The following is a 22,929-nucleotide window of genomic DNA, read 5'->3' as shown; positions in this document are numbered from 1 at the left end:
AACTTCAAGAAACAGAAAAACAAAAACATGAGAGCCAGTGTCTGGCTCATAAAAATTCAGGAAAGGTAACTGCTTTATTGTCATGACAAGACAGATGACAGGTTTTCACTTCACCATTACATTCATGCTAGGGACAACACTGTTTCCCACTCCAGAGGCTATGTGGTCTTTTAAAAACACTTATTTACTAAGCTTGGGATATTTGGGCATGCTTAATAAAATTTTAAAAAAATTACAAAACATTCCTTTTTTTTTTTTTTTTTTTTTTACTGAGCAAAGTACCTAATTTTATACAATTTACACACAATTTTTAATTTTAGTAACAAACAATGATGTCATTTCACTTATTGATATTTAACAGTAACAAGACTTGCACTCCCCAAGACATGCACTACGGCCAGAAAAGAGTCTGTCATCGACAGGACGGTCTTGGCATCTTACATATTGTTTCCACAAATTCTATTTGCTAGATTTTAAAAGACGCAAAGACAATGAACAAATGGCTCATAAAAAAGGAATAAAAACAGCCAATAACAACACTGATGTATCAATCTCATTTATGATTAAAGAAATACAAATCAAAAAATAAGATACCATTTTCCACTTATATTGGCAAAGATTAAATTAAAAAAGGGCTCCTATCTATAGCTGAGCAGGGAAAACGTAGCTGGGGGTGAAGGCTGGTCACACACCTGATACTATGGACATGGAAATCACAGGGCCTTTATTTATCAAAGCTCTAAGAGCGCCCAAGCCTTGGGAACCAACTTGCAGAATTTTTCTTAAGGACAGAAATAAGCACGTACACCTCATAACACGGTTGCAAGGACAACCACTGCACCAATGCCCATCGTAAAAACTGCAATCAGAACACCCAACCCGGGGCAAGCAATCTGTGCACCATGGCGCACCCCACTTAGGCCTCAGGCAATGGGATGGACACCCCCCAACCCCCGCCCCGGCCATACCCCCTACCGCGCCTCGGTCTCCTCCTTACCCAGAGTCCACTTCCCACAGAGGCAGATACTGCTGGAGAACAGCTTTCTCAGGACCTGAGTCAGCAGGAACTGAGGGGAGACGCGGGGCTTGGGGGAGTCCTCTTCACAGACAGAAATGAGATGTGAGAGGAGACCCGGCCCTCACTGCTGGTCAGATGCAAGTCTATGAATGTGAAGCTGAAAGTTACAAGAGCGGCTCTTACAATGAGGGAGAGAAGCTGAAGGCAAACCCGGCAAACAGGCTCAGGCAAACCAAGTGTCCTGAAGGGCACCTGTGCCCTGTATGTGAGGTCAAATGAGAAATGCCCCAGGCTACTGAGGTTCATTACAGCCGGACATTGTTACCTCTGGCCAAAAACATCCTGGCTGTTATTTACTGTATGGCAGAAGCCTCTAGCGCCTGTCGGTTATGCCACAAACGCACGGCAACAACCAGATGAGCAATTAAGACAATAAAAAGATAACACAACACTATGTTTCCACTAAAGAAAAAAAAGTGTACTAATACGGATTCATGATGGCTGAAAGATTAAGAGTTTAAATGTTTCCTCCACATATTTGCATTTTCTATTCTTTTCTACAATGAGCACTTACCACTTTAGGATTCTGATACCTTTTCTACTCCTTGCATCAACCCAGTGCAATTGGGGGGGGGGGGGGGGAGACACACAGATATTCTAGTGAGCTATCCTCAACTGACAGCCTGCTGTTTCTAATAGGAAAACTTGTTTTTTTTTTAAAAACTGGTTTTTGAAATAAAATTTGATACTATCAGGCATTTATTTTTTTAGTGAATACAGAAGATTACAAACAGTTTTCATTTTCCTTTGTTACTCAGGGAATCCTATCATGACTTTGTACCATTTCGTATTGGAATTTCTTCTGTGAAGCAAAAACAGTCCCAAAATGAAGGATCTTCAGGGGTCATAGGAACAGCAGATGATATTAAATCATTAAAGGTGAGAATAGTGAACTGCCTCTGAGTTGGTTTAGAATCATCCTGAGATGGAACCTATAAGGGAAAAGAATAGATTACCTCATTGTTTTACCGCATGTTCACCTTACGATCAACTTCATGATTAGGAAAAAGAGAAGTAAGACCAAATTATTACAGGTCAGTAATATTAAGTTATAACAGAACAGGATTTCTAGATAATTGCAATCATCCCTCATGTCAGTGTTGCCAACATAACAAGTTAAGAAAAGTTAACAAATAACCTGGCCCTTGAACTTTTTTGGTTCATAACCTGTGCTATTTGTTTCAAATGTAGCTTTCTGAGCCACACATCCAAAAATTCTAAGAGATGAGTTAAAAGGATCCCCAAAATATGTCACTTTTAATATGCAGCGAGGTTTTTCTGATGAGGTGGGCCATAATACAAACTTCTGAGACCTCTCCTGAGGGCAGATCTGATAAAGTTCCCGTCAACACACAGCACCTTTACAGGAAAAGATTTATTCAGCACTCAGTGTGCCCTCAGTTTCAGGTTCTCAGAGAGAGCCACCGTTCACAACTAACCCAGTGGAGACCTTCTTTACCATCTCATCTCCTCTCTGAGGGCAAGACGTGGGTTTCATACTGTACACTAACAAAGCCCAGTACAATTTTGCATGATTTGTCTCACAGCTAAGCTGATGGCACTGTTATCCCAATTTTACAGATGGGTAAACTGAGGCTCAGGAAGATCCAGCACTCTGCAAGCTCACCCAGGTTAACATGGCAGACTTGGGCCTAGAAGCCGGGTCTTCCTAACAGCATGCTTGTCCTTGAGAGACAGCCTACAGCGCTCTGCAGCATAAAGCTGAGACTTACCCACAGGACAGGTAACCTGGGCCAGAACAGCTTCAGGTAACGTCCGTGTGTAACTAACTTAATGTCCCCTGTAACTAAGTTATGAAGACTTTAAAACCTTGGCTAACGATCAGAGGCAGGGTCTGTGTGCAGAGCTATTATTCCAGTCCCGCTATGGTTCCTCACGCGGGTTCCCTAAAAACAGGGACATGCACACGGCTCCAATTCTAACACTACCAGGATTCTTTAACACATTATTTCCGCAGAATCACAACTCTGTATGTGGAGGTCAGGGGTCCCTGACTGGAGGGTCTTTCTGTCTCATTTCCTCATGTAACAATTAACAGCAGAAGCAAGCAACCACAGACTGTGATGGGAAGAACAGAGCCCCATATTCTGCTTCAACATGACACACGGCCCCCGTGTGTGAGCCTGTAACTCGGAATAATTCAGGAGATCGCTATAAAAGGGGGAGGGGGCTCAACCTGCCAGATAATGCCATTACTCAGCACCCCTCAGCTGATACCTGTCTATTCCACACAGCCCCAGGGCACCCGGAAATAAGCCACTGCTAAGGGGACTAAGACGGGCTATCTGGAGTTTCTATGGAAATAGAAGTACGAGGACAATACTAACAAAATTTCTCCTTTGTAATATTCTTGAATATGAAGAAACAGGTAATACGCTCTTTAAAAATTTCTGTGAATTCCGAGATGATATTAAGGATTTGATAATGAAAAAACACTTCTAAATCCATAATCTTAAACAGACACCTCTAACATGATAGAAACCAGATGACTGTTTCCATCAATAAAGAACAAGTCCACACTGATTCATGCTTTTTAGAAAAAAGTAAGAGAAATCTTAAAATCTTACATCCTGATGTCTGGATCCATCCGGTTTCCTAAGAGCCACGGCAACAAAATGGTGTTCATCTATTTTGCTTTCCTAAAAAATAAAAAGTAGTTAATAACATCACTAAATGTGCAAATTCCGATGTTGTTTGGTCTTTATTTTTCAATCTCCTTTCCCTCTCTCTCTGTATACACAGGAACATGCCTCCTCTGACCCATTTACGACATCACCTGGACTGTGGCCCCTTACTTGTGAATAATACTTCAGTATGTACTTCCTACTCAGGACATTCTCTCATGTAACCACACGAGTTAACAGCTTCAGGAAATTTACATTGAGAGAGGAGTTCAATCTACCACCTGTACTGCAATGTTTGTGACTGAATCCAGGAATGTCCTTTCCAGCATTCCCACCTTCTAGCACCAGAGCCCATGGAGAGTCAAAGTCTGCTTTCAGTTGTCTTGTCTTGCTAGCCCTTGTGTCTTTTATGACAGCATTTTAAAATATAGGCCCCATTACTGTCCCTCCTTTATTAACAGAGCATTGCTCATTTTTCTTTGGTCTGACTATGCTTTTTCAACCAGAAAACGAACTAGACGGAGTGCCCTATCTGGCGGCCCATCGAGACCGTCCTCGGCCGTCACTGGTGTTTATTCTGGACATAGTTCAAGCGCTTACGTAAAAAACTCAGACCGCAACCCTGGTTTGTAATCATTTCATGAATTATGGAGTACAGCCCGTGGGAACTTCGTGGGAACTCATAGGTAAGCCTGAAAGAACACGCAGTTTTCTGCCCTCTGCTAGGTCTGAAACATGGGGATGGGGCTTAGAATAGGACAGATACTAAGGTAATAGTTTGGATGTTTTAATAGTTTCTAATAGTTTATAAAGATATTGCAGTTACCTCAATATAAATAATATTTATTATATATGTATAATAATATATAAATAATATAAATTATAAATAAAACCACCCCAACTATTAAAGTTTCCAATGAAAAGCCACTTACTAAGGGATTCTTCCATAAGGTACCAGTCTGAAATAGGAAACTAATAGTCAGAAATAGTATCTTCTTCGTATCTTCACACCTTAAGGTACCCAAATTAGCAAAAAATAAATGAGATTGAGTAAGGGACAGGTATGTTTAAAAGAAGAAAAAACTTAGAAGTGAAATGTCAGAAGACTGAACTGGTCGAAGGTGTTTTCCCTTTAACAAAAGGCAAGCTCACAATATTTGTAATTATAGACACAACTGCCCTTACTGATGCGCTGCCTTCCCTTCCTCACTGTGAATACACGGACACGTGCACTTCCTAACGCAGGCACACTTCAGCTGTAATCACTTTTACAAAACCACTGACCACTTGGTAAAAGCTCTGCGGTGTCTGCACCTGAGGGGACTATCAGAAGGAATCGTGGGCGAACACCAGTCCGCCTTCTGTCCGCCTGCTAGAACACCAGAATGCCCTGCTCGACCCACCTATATCTCGCTAGAAGCCACAACTCAGTGACATGAATTTCAAAATACAGCTTCCTCCTACCTAATGAGACCTCATAAGCACCATGTAAATATGAAACACAACACAAAAAACACGAAGAGACCGCTTGACAATGAGTAACTCAATCACAGTATACCCACACTCAGTGGGACGCTGCAACAGCAGCTCTGTGAGGGGAGAACTTTGCCCCTATGTCCTTTCTATCAAAGACGACATACAAGAAATATCAGATGAAACAAAAAAAAAAAGGAAACCAGCAGATTTAAGATTTAACTTCTGAAGACTCTCCAAATTTTCAAGACTTTCTCCTAAGCTTACAAATTTTATCCATAAAATTACTGTGAATATCAGAACTTCCCTATAATCTCCAACAAACCAAAAGGGAGCAAGAACATTTTATCTTTTTAGGAGATAGTTTAGTGTAAAGATTACAAAGATCAATCATCTGCAGTGAGAGTGCATGTTATTTTCTTTATAACGTAGCCCATTTTTAAACAAAGACAAAAGTTTAAGCTGGAACTTAAAAATTCAAATTTTGTAATTTTTTTCAAATGGCAAAGGTGAAAATGTATCTGTCCTAAATATTAATACTTCTAATTCTTTAAGCACTTTCCTTTCAATGCAAAGATTTTTCTTTCAATCTAACCTCATCATTTGGAACTTTTTGGTGGTGACCTTCTATGGAAACTGAGAGCCTACAAAAGAGGACATCCCTCTTGACCTAAGATTCCATTTTTCTAGAGGATTATTCTTCCAGGTATGGAATACAATATTTAAGTGAAAGTCCTTTGTATTTGTTACAATAAATAATGGATTCTTGAGTATGTCCAAGCTAGCATTTTGGTCTATAATAAACTGAGCCAGGTCATATAGAAAGAATAAGGTAAAAGAAAAAAAAAATCTGAGTTTTCTAGTCCTGAATTCTAGTTATTTCTGAAGCCCCGTAAAGTGAATCCCTCCAATAGGCCATAATACTGCATTTCTGGCTTAAATGAGTTTGTGTTGGGTTCCTCCCTCTAATGACCAAGAATTGCTAATGAAAGACCAAATATAGAGAGAGACCAAAATCTTTAACTCAACTAATTATGGCCACATGATCGTGGTCGTCTAACCTGGACTCTCTCTCTCAAATCCCCTCATCATGGGATTTCCCTTCCCATTTTACTGAACTCCCTGTGACTGACCTTTCAAGTGTCAGCCTAAAATCCGTAGGGTCTCACAGCTTCCCTCACCCCGCTCAGAGCACCAACAGTGGATTCCAGCCGTGTCTCATTTCAATGACCAGACCCCAAACTCATCTCGTAGACATGCACACAATATGGAGAATCTTATAGTTAGAGCTAGTGTGATAAATTTCTTACTTCAAATGCCCATTCTTTTTCTTCTTCCCCATCCAGGAACAAACGTGTTTCCTTATAAACTTGGCCAATATCCAGATTTAATGGGGATATATCGAATTCAAGCCGCTGCAATTCAAAGCCTAGTCCAACACCAATGGCCTTTATGAAGCTTTCTTTAAGTGCCTAAAATACAGAGATATTTTCTATTAGAGCATTCAGCAAGCAAAATTTTTCATAAACTTTACAGGCCCAACGCAACTGGAGTTTTAACTCTATGCTACATTAGGGCTGTAAATTATTACTATTTTGGGAGGTGCCTAGGTGGCTCAGTTGGCTGAGCATCTGCCTCTGGCTTAGGTCATGATCTTGGAGTCCCAGGTTCAGTCAGCGGGGAGTTTGCTTCTCTGTCTGCTCCCCTGCGCCCCCCCGCCCCACCTGACTCATGCTCTCTCTCACTCTCTCTTAAATAAAATTTCAAAAAAAAAAACATTACTATTTTTACACTTACAGTAGCAAAGAGACAAACCAGATGTGTGATCTTAAGGTCAATCATTTAATCTCTTGGTGCCTCCATTCTGTCACATGTAACAGGAGATACTAATGGTACCTTCCTCACAGCACTGTCATGATAATTAAATGAACTACCACATGAAGAACATATGTTACATTAGAGCATATTACATTAGTATTTGTTAAATAATATGTCTCCTGGCATGTAGCAAATATTACATTAGTGCTTGTTAAGTAAGGCCTCATGTGTATGAGCTCCTTTGAAAACAAAAACATTAAATATTATTTAGAATTTAATACTTAATATTAAACAGTGATAAAAGGTCTTGTTTTAACTTTAGAGCAGGTACCTTCTGAGAACTGAATATATATTCAATTTTCTTAAATATGATTATAGCAATGATGCGTAAAAATCATGAAGTTTCCAAGTAGTCACCCATTTATTCCAAACACTCTTAAGAACTACTGGGTAACCAAAGGACTTTTGCTTCTGTTTTTAGTGAGGCTAATGGATCACCCTAGGCTTTTATTCTCATAATTAGAAAGAAATTATACCCAGTTCCTGTAAAACATGTCAAGTTGAGTCCATTCATCCTTAAAGCTTCTGATCGTTTCCCATTCTTTGTTGGTGAACTTTCTTTTCATAATATGAAAGAATTCTGGAATTGAACCACGACCTGCCAATTGAGGAAATACAAAATTAAAAATAGCTATTCTGTTAACCAAAACCGTCAAAGAGCACAAAGAGAAAGCTACAGGTCAACCTCACTTTTTAATATAATCACAATAATCCTAAACAAAATGTCAGCAAATCAAAGGTGGGAATTAAAATAAGATTCCGTGACCAGCAGGGGTTAGCCCATAAATGGAAGCATAGTTTAAAAGAAATCGTGAATTTCTGTGGAATATTAAATAATTAAGGGGAAAAAAAACACATATGTTCATATGAATAGGTGCCTTCTGAAAATCTGATACAATTTAGCAGCCAAATGAGTTATAAATTCTAAGTAACTAGGAGGAAATTCCCTATATTAGTAAAGCATCAGAAATCCACAAAAAACACTCTTAAAAGAGATACTCTCTAGGGTTTACATTTTTTACTTCGCTACAGAACAGGGGGGAAAAAAAGCAATTTCCTTATTAGAAGTTTTTAAGAACCAAGAAAAAGCTGAGGATCTTTGTTATTACTCTTAAGTCACCACTTTGCAAAATTAACATATGCTCATTTCCTTCAAAATAGTGCTCTTTCAACAGGTTTCCTAATTTGACATCTCCAAAAGAAAACGATTTTAATTTCTGTCTTTTCAGGGATGCTCCTGTGAAATAAGTGCATTTAAAAAAAAAAAAAAAAGAAACTGAGACCCAGTCCTAGTGTCTCTTTACAGAACATTCTCAACAGGAATAATAGAAGAATTCAGAGAATCCGATTCTCAGAATTAAGTGCTAAGATGCAAATTAAAAATACAACATGTGCCTTTCGTATTATACTTTTCCAAAATATGACTATTTTGTTTGTCTACCTTTACCCCTAAGCAGGACGTTTCTATCATCGTTCATTTACTTACTGTACAAATATGCAGATTATGTATAAACATTACACAGACATGTAGAGACCTAATGGTTACAAACGTCAATCCTGGTTCCTGGCCTCACACACCGACAGCCCAACTGGCCCATCAGAGAGCCTGGCCCTAGGGAGATGAATCACAAACGTCTACTGTATGAATAAATGAACTTAGCCATTATTTGTTTACTTCCCAATGCCCTACTGCCCTATGTACTTCCTTCAAGACTACATATTTTGCAGAAATACCACCTCCTCCACTGTCAAGGCAGTCCCTCTGTAGATTGTGACAACACAGTTTATCTACTGTAACTCCAATTTCCATTTCCAGAATACCCAGCTCTAAAATCTGCATGCCCAACTGGCTGACCACCACTCTTGAAGTGACAGCCGCCTCTATACTCTTTAAGGGCATTAGAAACTTGTCTAGGGAAAAAAGATGTCAAATCCCCCTGCTGAACCTTTCCCTGGCATTTCATTGCTAACTCACCCCATAAGGATTCAACAGCTGGGCTCCTTTCCCCTGCAAACATCCCAGTGCTAGATGCCAGGGACATGCCAACGAGCAGAACAGACCCGTGCTCACCTCCACAGGGGGCTTACAGTTTCTCCTGCAGTAACCATCTACCATTCCCAAAGCTCTGTCAAGGGTAGAACCCCATAAAAGCCAATTCTTCCACATGACTGTTTATGATTCTCCTACCATTCCCACTTCAACAGTCAACAGTCTCTTCTTGTTAAGCCAGGAAATATTTCTGATGACCTTACAATGAGTGATATGTGGTCATTTACAAATCAAGACAAACACTCATTTATTTTCAAGTTCATCAGACTCATTTAATTCATCTGTCTACTCCCTGGCACTCTATTCTTCTCAAGAATACCTTTGAACACATTTTATGAATTCAACTAATATTTACTGTCTTTATCTATTCATATTGTTAAAAGACTGCTATTTCCTAAAATCAGCCCAGCAAAGCTATAAAGTCATTTCATGTAACAGCACTGAAATAGTAAACTGATCTAGAAGTCCCAGGGAAGGGGATTCTTCTTCAGGCCATGGACCCCTTACTCTTCAACACCTTCTTTAAGCCCCTGAATAAACACGGTCTTGTTAAAAAGCAAACAGAACTAGTACATAACTGGCTTGAGAAAGAACACGCTTAAGACAGCAGGCTTGCAAAAGTGACAAGAGAAAAACTGGTATTTTAAATGCTGGGAGTGTTGTTATCTACATAAATCATCAACTGTTACCTCTTTAACAGATCCTGGCACAGAGCAATAACAATGGGGAAAAGCTACCTTGGATTTGGGAGACAGCATTGCATTGCATATTTTGAGTAGAACTGTAGTTTTAATGGAACACTACCCAAAAAGCCATATTTAAAAATACATGCCTGTTGTCAACTACACTGTCATTTTGTTTGCTGGTTTCTTCATAACCTTCAAAAAGCCCTCGTTGTCAACTACACTGTCATTTTGTTTGCTGGTTTCTTCATAACCTTCAAAAAGCCCTCTGATTTTTTTAACTAAATAAGATGGGGCAATCATGAAAGAAAAAAGATTTAAATATGCATGCTAATAAAAAACAAACTGATTAACATAAAAAGCAATCTAGCACAATCACTGAAAGCAATCACAAACTGATTATGTACAGCTAAAAAAGTATCCAATGAGTGTGTTTTCATATACTTTTGAGAGCATTTTATCCATTCCACAAAATAAGAGATTTGAGAGCAACAGGAAAAGAGGATTTTGTAAATATTCAGCCAAAGCACGACAGCGCCACGGTGTGGCACTGTGGTGGAAATACACAGTGGGGAACAGTCTGTCTAGGAAACTGGAATTTAAAGGAAAAAAACAAAAAACAGTATGAAATACCAGAACACACCTGTCCCTCAGACTATCTGAAGGCAACACAACTATCAGCCATATAATCTGGCAAATCTTCCTAATACAATCTTCGACTTAATCATACCAGATATTTAAGAATTTACATATAAAGATAAAATGACTCAAAAATTAACATTGTTCTAGATTAACCAAGTTTACAGAAACCAGAGGAAAAGCATTATTAGATATTCACCGTTCCACAATGACCAACTAACTACTCAAGACTACAGAGCAACCGGGAAGTTCACTGAACAATTAAACAGTAACAACCTACAACCAAGTAATTTACATTAAGTGCCTCCAGCTGCCATTGCCAGCCTATGGAAAAAAATCCTATTAGTGCCACAAACGACATCAATCTGTCCCCCAAACAAGGTCACTAATGTGTATCTGGACCAGCATCTCAGGTGAAGTTCACTTTTCTTCCTTAAGAAAAGGGATCGGGGGCGCCTGGGTGGCTCAGTGGGTTAAGCCGCTGCCTTCGGCTCAGGTCATGATCTCAGGGTCCTGGGATAGAGTCCCACATCGGGCTCTCTGCTCAGCAGGGAGCCTGCTTCCTCCTCTCTCTCTGCCTGTCTCTCTGCCTACTTCTGATCTCTCTCTGTCAAATAAATTAAAAAAAAAAAAAGAAAAAAAAAAGAAAAAAAAAGAAAAGGGATCGGTTATTGGGGCGGGGGAGGGCAGGAGCTGAGCAAAGTCCAACTGCGTGCGTAGGAAAAACATTTAGTTTTTGATAGTAGGTCATACTAGAAATTCCAGTAGTGGGGCGCCTGGGTGGCTCAGCGGGTTAAAGCCTCTGCCTTCGGCCCGGGTCATGATCCCAGGACCCTGGGATTGAGCCCCACATTGGGCTCTTGCTCAGTGCAGAGCCTGCTTCTCTCTCTCTCTGCCTGCTTCTCTGCCTACTTGTGTTCTCTGTCAAATAAATAAATAAAATCTTAAAAAAAAAAAATTCCAGTAGTGTCATTTTCTGGATTACATACATTCTCGCTTCCATGGGAAGGGAGAAATTTCTAAAATCTGAGTTAGTATGTACACAATGATGTGTGATTTACAAGCTTACCTGTTTGGGAATTTATCCAGACACAAACCCAGAATAAAGCAAACTGCACGAGCGACTCCTACTAGCTCCTACCAGCTCAAGGGCAAAGCCTCTCCCAGCTTCCAGACAATGGAGCTCTGGGGACCCTTCCCAAATGTGCTGTAGGGCAGAAACACTGGACCAAAAGGCAGCTACCTGGGCTGAGGCCCTCCCTGTTGGTAGCCCTGAACCCTGGCTGCTCTCCGTGTTTCTGTGAACACTTTTTTCAACACACACGTGTCAACACATACATAGGAAATAGGCCTACAGAGCCAGGACAGGATTCTGTGGCTGTAAATGTGCTTTCTTTTAGAGAATCTTTTTTTTAAAAGATTTTATTTATTTGACAGAGAGAGAGAGATAACAAGCAGGCAGAGCAGCAGGCAGAGAAAGAGAAGGGAAAGCAGGCTCCCCACTGAGCAGAAAGCCCAATGCAGGACTCGATCCCAAGACCCTGAGATCATGACTTGAGTGGAAGGCAGAGGCTTAACCCAGGCGCCCCTGTAAATGCGCTTTTAAGGATCCTGAAGGCAAGGTGGAGGGGCAGGAGGGTGAGACCGCCCCAGGGACCAGAACACGGAACATAAGAGACCCCAGGGCCTAGTTGTACACCTTGAAACTTTAGGTTATTTGTCCTGCTGGGTTGCACACTTGCCTCGAACCCATGCCTCCCTTTTATTTTCCAACTTCTCCCCTTTGAAGTGGGAAAGTCTACCCTACACCTGTTCCACCACCAAGTCACAGGAGGAGATGGTCTGTTTTCTAGCTGAACCAGGCCCGCTGAAGAAAGAGGACTTCTACCCCACCAGGGAGCATACCCACCTCACCTCTACCGGACTTAGATCAGATGATGACGTCTGGAACTTTCTGAGTTGACGATGTTCAGAAGAATCTTGGAGTCGGATGGAATAGGCTAAGATCTGGAGAGGCTGGGATAGGATGACTTTATTTTGTATGTGGGAAAGACAGAAACTGGAGAAGGGGGAGGCAGAGGATGGACTGTGCTGGGTTGGACAGTGTCTACCCCAACTCATGTCCACCCAGAACCTAGGAAATGGACCCTTCCGTGCACACGGTGCAAATGTTATCAAGCCAAGAAGAGGTCACACTGCGTCAGGGTGGGCCCCGTATCTACCGACTGCCGTCTTTCTTTTTTTTTTTTTTTAAGATTTTATTTGTCATAGAGAAACGAGAGTAAGCACAGGCAGACAAAGTGACAGGCAGAGGCAGAGGGAGAAGCAGGCTCTCTGCCAAGCAAGGAGCCCTATGTGGGACTCGATCCCAGGATGCTGGGATCATGACCAGAGCCGAAGGCAGCCGCTTAACCAACTGAGCCACCCAGGCGTCCCCGACTGCCGTCTTTCTGAGGGGAATGCTGAGACAGAGGATGCAGGAGAGAAGGCCGCGCAAAGATGAAGGTAAAACCAAAGTGATGGAGCTACAAGCCAAGGAATGGCAGGGACCGCCGGGGGACCAGGACGGGGTGACGAAGGATTCTTCTCTGGAACAAGAGGGAGCGCGGCCCCGTCAACACGCTGACTGACTCGCGGCTCTCGGAACACACGGAGTTCTGTGGTGGCAGACACAGGACTTCGCCGTCCTCCGCCAGGGGCCCTGGCAACCGACACCCGCGCCCCCCAGGGCACGTCACACGCAGCTGCACCGCTGCGCTCCTGGGACTGAGCGCCGCGCCCGCGCCAAACGTCCCCACGGGCCTCCAGCACCTCCTGGCTGGTACGCAAGGACGTCGGGGGTCTCTGACGCTTCGGGCGGGAAGTCGCAGAGACGGAGGAATACGCAAGGGACGTGCCGGCAATCCTTGAGCACTAGGACGCCGAAGCTCTGCCCTGGCTGCGGCCGCTCCCGCAGCCGGGTGTCGTGTGTCGTGTGGGGCTCGTCCGTCCCCAGCCCGTCCCTTCACCAAGGGAGGCCCAAGCACTTCTCCCACCGAGACTTCCAAGCATTTTACACTGCAGCCATATGAACCTCCGTCCACCAAGGATGCCACAACGCAGTCCCGCATTCGTGACTGAGAAGACTGACGGGAACCCGCCTTCCGCGGACCTCGTGGCTCCTTCCGGCCTTTGGGAGCCTGACAGGAAGCCGTCCTCCGGACGTCTGACGAAGCGGAATCGTCCCTGGACTCTAGACCGTTAGGAGAAGCTAGCTCTCCTGGCGCTCCGCAGCGCGAGACCGGGTCTGACGGTGCCGCACTACAAACAGCGAGCGCGCGGCGCCTCTCCCTGCCGCCCCGCCCGGCCGCCCTGCCAGGGGCGTCCGCTACAGCATCCCCACGTCAGCACGTCGGCCACGCCCCCAAGCAGTGCGCACGCACAGAAGCCGCCTGCGCTCTCAGAAGTTCTGTGCCAGCGGGAGCGGGGTGGCTGTCGCGGCGTCTGCCGTTGCAAGCAGCATCCCGACCCGTATCAGAAGCACCACTCCATACACGCCGCAGCGGCGACGGGCACAACCACCTTAGAGTGAGCGTTTCTTTTTTTTTTTTTTTAAGATTTTATTTATTTATTTGACAGAGAGAAATCACAAGTAGTTGGAGAGGCAGGCAGAGAGAGAGAGAGGAGGATAGAGTGAGTGCTTCTTAAGAAGGTTCTTAGTGGGACGCCTGGGTGGCTCAGTTGGTTAAGCAGTTGCCTTTGGCTCAGGTCATGATCCCAGCGTCCTGGGATCGAGTCCCACATCGGACTCCTTGCTCGGCAGGGAGGCTGCTTCTCCCTCTGCCTCTGTCTGCCTGTGCTCACTCTCCCCCCCCCCCCCCCCGATAAATAAAATCTTAAAAAAAAAAAAAAAAGAAGGTTCTTAGTAACGTCAGCCCTTCCCAGGTTTAGGCCCTGATCTACCCAGCACTGCTGGTGGCAGAACTGTTAAGCCCTTAGAATGTGAACGAAAGATTTAAATGTACAAATAATTTTAGAACAAAATCTAGTAGACTCTATGGGTAGAGTAAATCTTTCATCAATTATTTTTTCCAAACAAGACAATTCAGAACTTATCAAGGAAGAGAGAGATGCATTTAATTAAAAAATAAACTCATATGGCCAAAAATATAAGTTTAAAAGATAAATATAGAATGGGGAAAATCCAACAAATTTGGTCAATAGACTGTTAATATCCATAATATGTAAAAAATCTTTTATATAACAATTAGAAAGTATGGATATGTAGTTTACACACAAAAAATTCAAAGTCAATAAGCTACTGACTATGGATCACTCTTGTTATCAGAGTAATGTACCATTTAATAAATGATCTTTAACCACTGAACTACTCTATGTAAATAACTCTTAACGCTCTTAGCTGACTATTCTTCTGCTGATACCTCGCTTTTCTTTACAATGCCTAACGCAGCTGCAGAAAATGGTAAAGCCAGTCCCTCTCACTGTATTTCTCATCCTCTTAAGACATCAGTACCTCCAGGGAAACCAGGGTAGCTTAGTGGGTTGAGCCTCTGCCTTTGGCTCAGGTCATGATCTCAGGGTCCTGGGATCGAGCCCCTCATTAGGCTCTCTGCTTAGTGGGGAGCCTCCTTCTCCATCTCTCTCTGCCTACTTGTGATCTCTCTCTGTCAAATAAAATCTCGAAAAAAAAAATAAAAAATAAAAAAGGAATCAGTACCTCCATAAAAACGTTAAATTCATTTGACCCAGTTCACAGAATTTTTCATACACTTTTGTGCTGGCAAGTCCTTACACAGCTATCAACAAAATGTAGTAGTGAGAATCAGTGGCTCGATATGTGGGCTCTGTATTTGTGGCTACAAAGCCATGATCTTCTATTTTTGAGCTGTCACCTTGGGCCAGTGTCTTAATCTATTCTTTTTTTTTTTTTAAATATATTTATTTGAGAGAGATAGCAAGAGAGAGAAGGTGCAAGCGCACACACAAGTAGGGGGAAAGAAGGGAAAGGGAGAGAGAATATCAAGCGGACTCCACACCAAGTGCAGAGTCAGATGTGGGGGAGGAACTCATGACCCTGAGATCACGAACTGAGCCAAATGAGCCCCCCTGGCACCCGTCTTACTCTTTTGTATACAGTAAAAGGAGTACTTAGATCCTAGACTTAAGCAGATGAAGAAAACATTTAAGAGGCTCTAACACAGTGTCACAAAGAAGAAATGCTCAGTAAACACTAGCTCCACACTACACACCCCATCAAATCCTCTGCATAGCGAAGACCTGTCCTGTATCCAGGCAGGGGGAAAGCTCCCTGCAGGCAAAGACCTGGTTCTCCTGTAAGGAGGTCAGAGAACAAAAGGAAGAGTGACTTACTGAAGGTGCCTGCAGGCTGTGTCTCCAAGCTTAAGAAAAATGCTTTAAGCATATCCAGCAAAACACAGGTCCAGGCAAAGAGAGACCAGTCTACGTGGAAATGACAGAGGAATAGACTGTACGAGCAATACCGATGAAAGCTGAACCCGAGAAAGGGAGGGGGTGAAGAAGAGAAGCAGCTGGGGTAGATCCATGGATGTTGAGGATTAAGACCCAAAGAAGAACTACTTGTGATTGTAATTCAGAACAGTTTATATTCCAGCTAGAATCTCAGATGAGTAACATTTTCTGTTGTGGCTGTGCACTCATTTTTTTATTCTTCAACAAACACAGTCGGTAAAACCTAGAACCCCGACCCTCTGTACATGCAGTAAATATTCATGGAGCACTTGCTCTGTGCCACACACTCGGGTAAGTCCCAGGTCCTCGACAGCGAAGACAAGCCAGCCATGGTTCCTGACGTCTGGTGCGGGAAAACAACGTTCCAGTAACTACGCTACAATCACAAATCAGAAGGGCCACAGAGGGTCAGAGAATCTTTTCTAAAGAGGTACTCGCTCTGTCTCACCCTTCAGGTCTCAGCTACTCAAGAAAAAAGACGGGGCAGAAGAACAGGCAGAAGGAAGGACTCTGAACAGGAAAACATCTGCTGCACGGGAGGTAATGAAAGATGAGTGTGGACAGCTCTGAGCAAGGAGAGCGACCAGAAATGTGGAGAGAGAGGGATATGAGATCAAGACGATAGGGTCATGTTAAGGTGACTGGACTTATTAAGAACCAACCCAAGAGTTTTGAGAAAACTGCTGTAGTTTTTTTTTTTTTTAAAGATTTTATTTATTTATTTGACAGACAGGGATCACAGGTAGGCAGGCAGAGAGGCAGAGAGAGAGGAAGGGAAGCAGGCTCCCCGCTGAGCAGAGAGCCCAATGTGGGGCTCCATCCCACAACCCTGGAATCATGACCTGAGCCAAAGGCAGAGGCTTTAACCCACTGAGCCACCCAGGCGCCCCCTGCTGTAGGAATTTTTAAAGACCACTGTCTTCTGTACAGAGAAATGTACTACCCGTGTGGGGACAAAAGTGAAAGGGGTAACTAATTATAATAATGCAGGGAATGGTATGATGGAAACAGACAGACTCTACCACCTTCCTACTTATAATACCACTTCTCACTTTATACTTACTGTACTTAATTCACAGAGCAGCTCTTCTAGAAAGCAGTTCTTTGGCAGTCATTTCAAAGCTGTTAAATTAGTATTAAATCTCAAAATATAGTTACTCTGTCCCGCCAATTAATATCCAGCCATGTTTATAATAAAAATGGAAATATGAAAATGTAAAACCATGGCGAAAAAAATTGATTTTGGTCTTTTCCCAGATTTAAATCATAATTTTTATAGTATATCTATTTTATCCTGCCTTAAACATGACAACAAAATTAGACAATTGATAAAACTATCTTTTCTTTTATACTTATAAAAGCCTTTAATGCTGGATAAAAATTAGAAAATGAAGCAAAAAAAAAAAGGAAGCAAAAACCAATTTCCCAATTGGGGGTAGTAGCAAGCTATAATGATGACCTACAGAAGTCTTTCCCCACCCAGGTTAGAAAGGTACTGCACTGGCACCTTCCTTCCAGCAGGGTCCCCAATATCTTCTAATCCCTCTTCTCTGGATAGTCATTTCTTGAGTGCAAACCATGCACGAGCTACTTTGGTATAAGGCTCTTTTCTCCATTAAGGAGAGAATCAAGTGGCAGATGCAACAGTGTCCCCAACCGTGAACATCTGGCTGGAAGAGGTCCAGAGCCCCCAGATCCATCAGCCATCCCACAGCAGCTGTGGAGGGGACCAGAGAGCAAGGGCAAGCACCTGCTTCCGCTGGAAGGCAAGACTCTGCAAGTCCCTACATGCCACTCGCAGGGACAGGAGAATGAAGGACAACACAGAACTGAGTCTTTCAAGGTACCCTTGACGCGCCAAAGACCAACTCCATCTTGAGAGCAGACGATCTAATAATGATGTCCGACACAGGGTATTAAGCTGTATCCTCCATCACTCGGCAGCTCACCTCACTGACTCAGGTACGCAGAGCAATTCTAATGAAATCCAGCGAAGTAGAACAGTGTGTACTCCCCCGCGTGATGAAACTGTGTGCACTCATACTTCAGAAATGAGGGACACGATCACAACACTAGGGACAAATGGAAAAGATCTCTTCCTCATGTGAGATGTATCAACAGGTCTTTGGCAATGAAGCAAAGAAAGTAAAAGGTCTGGACACTGAGACCAGCCAAATAAAATCAGTCAAAATAAGGGGGGGGGGGGGGCTCTAATAAAATACAATTAACAGGAAACCGAGTTTTCAATTTTTGCTCAATTACCTTACCAATGATTAAAAGTTTCAATTAGCAATTACTTGTTTATCCAGTACCAGCCATAAGCCAACACTGTTCATGAAGCCAACTGGTAATAAATTCTGTCTCATAGGTCTAATTTCAAGGCAGATATTAACCTGACGAGCCAGCGGTCACTGTAATTGTGCTGACTGCACTGTATGGACCAGTGGCCTCTCAGATGATTTCTGATTTTTGGATTCAGGACAAAAGAAAGCTATGAAAGCATACGCACTTGTTCCCATGCTCACCTTTTCTGAGTAAGCTGCCTTTTATTTCTTTTCTTAAAGATCTTATTTATTTGCGAGAGAGAGAACACAAGCACAAGCAAGCAGAGGGAGAGGGAGAAGCAGACGCCCCACTGAGCAAGAAGCCCGACGTGGGGATTGATCCTAGGACCCCAGGATCATGACCTGAGCCAAAGGCAGACGCTTCCCTGACTGAGCCGCCCAGGGGCCCCTTATTAGCTATAATCCTGCTGAAAAGCCGATCCTCTCCAGAGAAAACCATGTGCATTCATATGAAATGTAGTAAACAATATTAAGGGGGTTAAAAAAATACCTTGATGCTTACCCAGGGATTTCTGGGTCGAGCCCCCATTCCTATGAGAGCTTCCTGAGCAAAGTTAAGAACCGAGCTTTCATGGAGAGCCTCACGAGCAGGTCAGGAAGAAAGGAAGTGGTGGGAGAACGCGAGTAAATACACTGACCGCAAGTGAGAGAGGAGAGTCACCTGGTCCTCTGAAGCCCCAGTGGGGCAGCACAGGGCACGGCGGCATCCGTCTGACAAAATACTTAGCGGGCCCTGTGACCACTACACAACGTCGGGGCAGAGACGTGGGCGGCCACCAATCTCGGAAAGAGCTCACAGTTCTTGCTGTCGCGCGGCTTGTAAGGACCACGAGTGACAATCGCGTATCCTGACAAAACGTCAGGAGTTGAGACAGGTTACTGGCATGAAGGAAATGTCTCTTACGAGAGCCTATCACTAAAGAATCTAGCTACAACAGAGGGTTCACAGAGCCTTACAGAGTGAGACTGAGGTAACAGCCAACCAGTCCATGGTCATCTCTGCAGAAACAGGGGTGGGGTGAAGTTAACACAAATCTTCCAGACTAAGGGTAATGGAAGAGTCTGTGCGGAGACAGTGCCAAGACGTGGAAGCCACACTCCGAAGTTAGGAAGATGCTGGTTCTCTTCGCCTGCTCCTTACCTCCTGCCAACTGTACTAACACATTCACAGGGGTTTGGGCGGGGGGGGGGGGCTGAAACCATGAAATCGGACACTTTCCATAGAGCACCAGGTACAATGCCCTGGCAGAGAGGAAGCGCTCACTCAGTGTGAGCGACGCTGAAAATCACAGAGCGGTGAAGAGAACCTGTGCTCTGCTAATACAGTCTGGGTACACCAACCCCACAGTCAATGTGAAAAGTTCCTACAGCTACCAATTATGAATTTCTAAAGCAAAATACAGGCAGCTTAAATATTTTACTAACTGCTTGCTCTTTGTTTTCACTAACGTAGTAAATGGAATGCACTTAACTGTATTTAGATATAACACAAATCTCTACCCAAGGGCTAGAATATACTTCACCATTGAGATTTTTTTTTTTAAGCGAAACAACTTCCTGATGAATTCTGGAGAATACTTGAGTGAAACAAAGTTCTTATATTATTAAGTTTTCTGAATGGAATGCTCTTGAAAATTGATGAATTCGGTTTAACATCTGTTATTTAAATCAAAGACAAACAGCTATTTAAAAACTGCTCTTTAAAAAATTTTACCATTTTGGAAAACAGTTTCAAATTTAGTCTTATTTAACAAGCGGAGGTATAATCCAAAAAGAAAACCCTCATATTTTCACTTTGCCTCCAGGCAAAGCATTACATGCATCCCCAGTAAGGGGGAACTTGCCTTTACACAGAAGTCTGTTGATGTTCACGGAAAAAGGGAAACACGCCCTTTTCAGATTCATGCTCTCTCAGATACACCACCGTTGAGTACTGAGCACATTTTCCCTAAGCTTTAGTAACTGTAATCCACCTCCTGGCCTGAGATTTCAGAACAGATAAGAACTGAGAAAACAAGACACTTAGCACCGCGAAAATGCAACATTACCTGGAAAACTGGTCTTCATTACATCGATTCCAACTTGTAGCTCAGGTTCAGCAGCGAGCACCGCATAGTCCCCTTGATGAGAGACATTAAAGTTGAAGTTGGGGTAGGGATTCAAGGAGTCTTTTGCAAGAACTGGTTTTCCCTTTGCAGTTCTTTGCAAACGAATATTATTCCAAGGAATATTCAATTTCTCTGCAACTAATTTCCTTATCATCAGACGACCAGCCTGTTAAGGAAGTAAAACATGTGGTATGTATTGAAGTCTACTAAAGACTCAGATACTCTGCCTGTAACATACAAAATCTATTTTTGTGGTTTCTAAAATAAATTCATTTTTAAGTGTTTAAAAGTATATTATTAAACTTGCTGTACTAAGATTTAAGCAATGCTTAAGAAAGTAGAAGAGGGGCGCCTGGTGGCTCAGTGGGTTAAAGCCTCTGTCTTCAGCTCAGGTCATGATCCCAGGGTCTTGGGATAGAGTCCTGCATCGGGCTCTCTGCTCAGCAAGGAACCTGCTTCCTCCCCTGCCTGCTTCTCTGCCTCCCTGTCATCTCTCTCTCTGTCAAATAAATAAATAAAATCTTAAAAAAAAAAAAAAAACAAAAGAAAAGAAAGTAGAAGAAAAAGTTAAAGTCCCTCTTTAGCAATTCCCTCCCCTCAACAAATAACCAATGTTAACAATTCTGCATCTTTCTGTTCTTCTAAGTATCTATATACCTTTTCATTTAGATATGCTTTTTTTTTTTAATGTAGATACATATTTGAGATCCTACTATAAGGAGTACTGCCACCAGGCCTAAGCTTTATAACTTGCAAGTGTTGGGGATTATTTCATGTCTGTACCTATGAGTCCGCTCTGCCTTTTAAGTGTAGTCTAATATTTCACAATATCAAGATACTCCTCTTGATGGACTACTCCGCTATTACTGGACTTGTAGGCTGGCTCTAGTTTAGCTATTATGAAAAATTTACCAGTGAACAGACCTATTCTACCTACATCTCTGTACATATGTCCAAGTACTTCTAGATCCCATATACCCACCACTCAGCTTCAATAATTAGCGATGCATGACTTGTTTCACATACACCCCTTCCACTGTCCCTCTTCCATGAATTATGAAAAAACAAACTACTCAAATCATACAAAAATGCCCAAGAGCAGGAAATAACAAAGTCTGTAATACTTTATAAAATGCCTTTCCGGATGTCTCCCCTTCCATTCTAACATTCTAACCTTGACTTTCAAAATCTGCACGACGTTATGAATTACACAATTTCTTACAAACTATAAAAAAGTTAAAAGAAATTCACCACTCTGCCTTCAAAACATTATCAATTAGTCCACAGCCCAAACGAAAAGGTGTTTCTATCCGGGGCACTTTCGAGCAATGGCGGTCTTGGAAGCGACGATCACCAGAGGCGACTTCCAACTGCACCCTGCGGCCGAGGTAATTCTGAAACCCAACTTTCCCTTTGTTGCTTGGAAAGGCCTAACCACAAGCAACACCTCATTTACAACGGCGTTCCCCGAGCGACGCAGTCGGGGAGGGAAGCCCGAGCGGCGTCCCCCCGCCGGGCCGGCTTCTCCGGGACGAGAAGGCCGGCCCGGGCCTCCTCCTGCGACCCCGAGCCTCCCGTCGCGGTGTGCCAGGGCCTGTCGGTGCCGGAGCGGGGTCGCGCGGCGGGGCGCCGGCGTGGCCCGCAGACACGCTGCCCGCGGTACGCGCCGCACGGCCGCCAGCCCGCCCCGACACACAAAGGGCCCTCCGCGCCCCAGACCCGAGTAGTACCATGGCCGCCTTAGCGTCCCGGGCAAAGACGAACTGGCCGATGCGCTCCTTCTCCTCGGGCTGGATCGACCGCACGGCCAGCAGCCACTCGGCGCGGCTCGGCAGCCAGGTGCCGCACGAAAACGCCCAGCGCACGCCCTCCATGGCCGGCACCAAGCGGGACCGCGGTGCGGGCGAGACCGTGCACCGAGAAAGGACCTCTCCGCTAGCCCGGCTCTGATGGCGCGGACGCTGGCGTGGCCCCGCCCCCTTCTTCCCGGCGTCGCGGCGGAGGGGCGGTGCGAACGGCGACGCGCACGACGCCCCGCCCACCGGGAGCGCAGGTTTCCCTGGCCCAGCCGCCGTCTCCAGGAGAGACGGGCTAGGGGCGGAGACAGAGGCCCGCCTCTGCGCTCCGCACTCTGCGGCAGCTCGTGACATCACGAGGGGCGGGGACTAGCGGCTTGCAGAGGGAGGGACCAAGGCCGAGAGACCCCTAATTACGCCAGTCACACTCGGAGAAGCGCTAACGGGACAGCGGTTCAGGCCAATCGCAGTCAGGGCTGCGGAAGCAGCGAGACTAGGGTGGAGACTTCGGAGACTGCAGTTGCAGGTGGGTGAGCTCTGGGGTCTGAGGGAGGAGTGGGATGGCAGCGCCGGGTGCTGGGGGTCCGCGGAGGAGGGGACCCCCGGGGCTCTGGCCGCCCCTTGGGTCGTCCGTGTGCCGGGTGGGGGAGAGCTATGGGCGACGGGGAGCGCGCCGCTCGGGGACCCCGGAGCTGTGCCCCGCGGCCGCCCCGACCTGGCCTCCCCGCCGGCCCTGGGACCCCT

The 22,929-nt window shown here is 44.2% G+C and overlaps 2 protein-coding genes across 4 annotated transcripts in view; one reads left to right on the top strand and one right to left on the bottom strand.

The window, feature by feature from the left end:
* Positions 1–55: 55 nt before the first annotated feature.
* AASDHPPT (aminoadipate-semialdehyde dehydrogenase-phosphopantetheinyl transferase) lies at positions 56–22,539 on the bottom strand. Its single transcript, XM_032357962.1, has 7 exons — positions 22,120–22,539; positions 20,330–20,555; positions 7,551–7,672; positions 6,507–6,668; positions 3,667–3,738; positions 1,860–2,010; positions 56–1,161 (listed from the first exon to the last, which is right to left on the bottom strand). The coding sequence occupies exons 1-7, from the start codon at positions 22,537–22,539 to the stop codon at positions 1,058–1,060; spliced, it is 1,257 nt and encodes a 418-aa protein (XP_032213853.1). The 3' UTR covers positions 56–1,057.
* Positions 22,514–22,929, top strand: part of KBTBD3 (kelch repeat and BTB domain containing 3) — a 34,716-nt gene continuing 34,300 nt past the window's right edge. For all 3 annotated transcript variants that reach the window (XM_032356342.1, XM_032356341.1, XM_032356340.1), the window contains exon 1: positions 22,514–22,711. The gene's annotated coding sequence lies outside the window, so the exon portion shown is untranslated. The remainder of the gene's footprint in view (positions 22,712–22,929) is intronic.

Source organism: Mustela erminea, chromosome 9, assembly GCF_009829155.1.
Source record: "Mustela erminea isolate mMusErm1 chromosome 9, mMusErm1.Pri, whole genome shotgun sequence".
Lineage (NCBI taxonomy): Eukaryota > Metazoa > Chordata > Mammalia > Carnivora > Mustelidae > Mustela > Mustela erminea.
This window is presented reverse-complemented; position numbering and strand designations above follow the sequence as displayed.

What these genes read in the sequence shown, in the direction of transcription:
- AASDHPPT (XM_032357962.1), bottom strand. Translation starts at nt 22,539, where the DNA reads ATGTCACGAGCTGCCGCAGAGTGCGGAGCGCAGAGGCGGGCCTCTGTC. An exon ending in GGGACGCTAAGGCGGCCATG is followed by an intron (nt 20,556 to 22,119) that starts GTACTACTCGGG and finishes CTTCCTTAACAG; the next exon opens with GCTGGTCGTCTGATGATAAG. An exon ending in AGAAATTCCAATACGAAATG is followed by an intron (nt 1,162 to 1,859) that starts GTACAAAGTCAT and finishes TCACATTCATAG; the next exon opens with ACTTGCATCTGACCAGCAGT.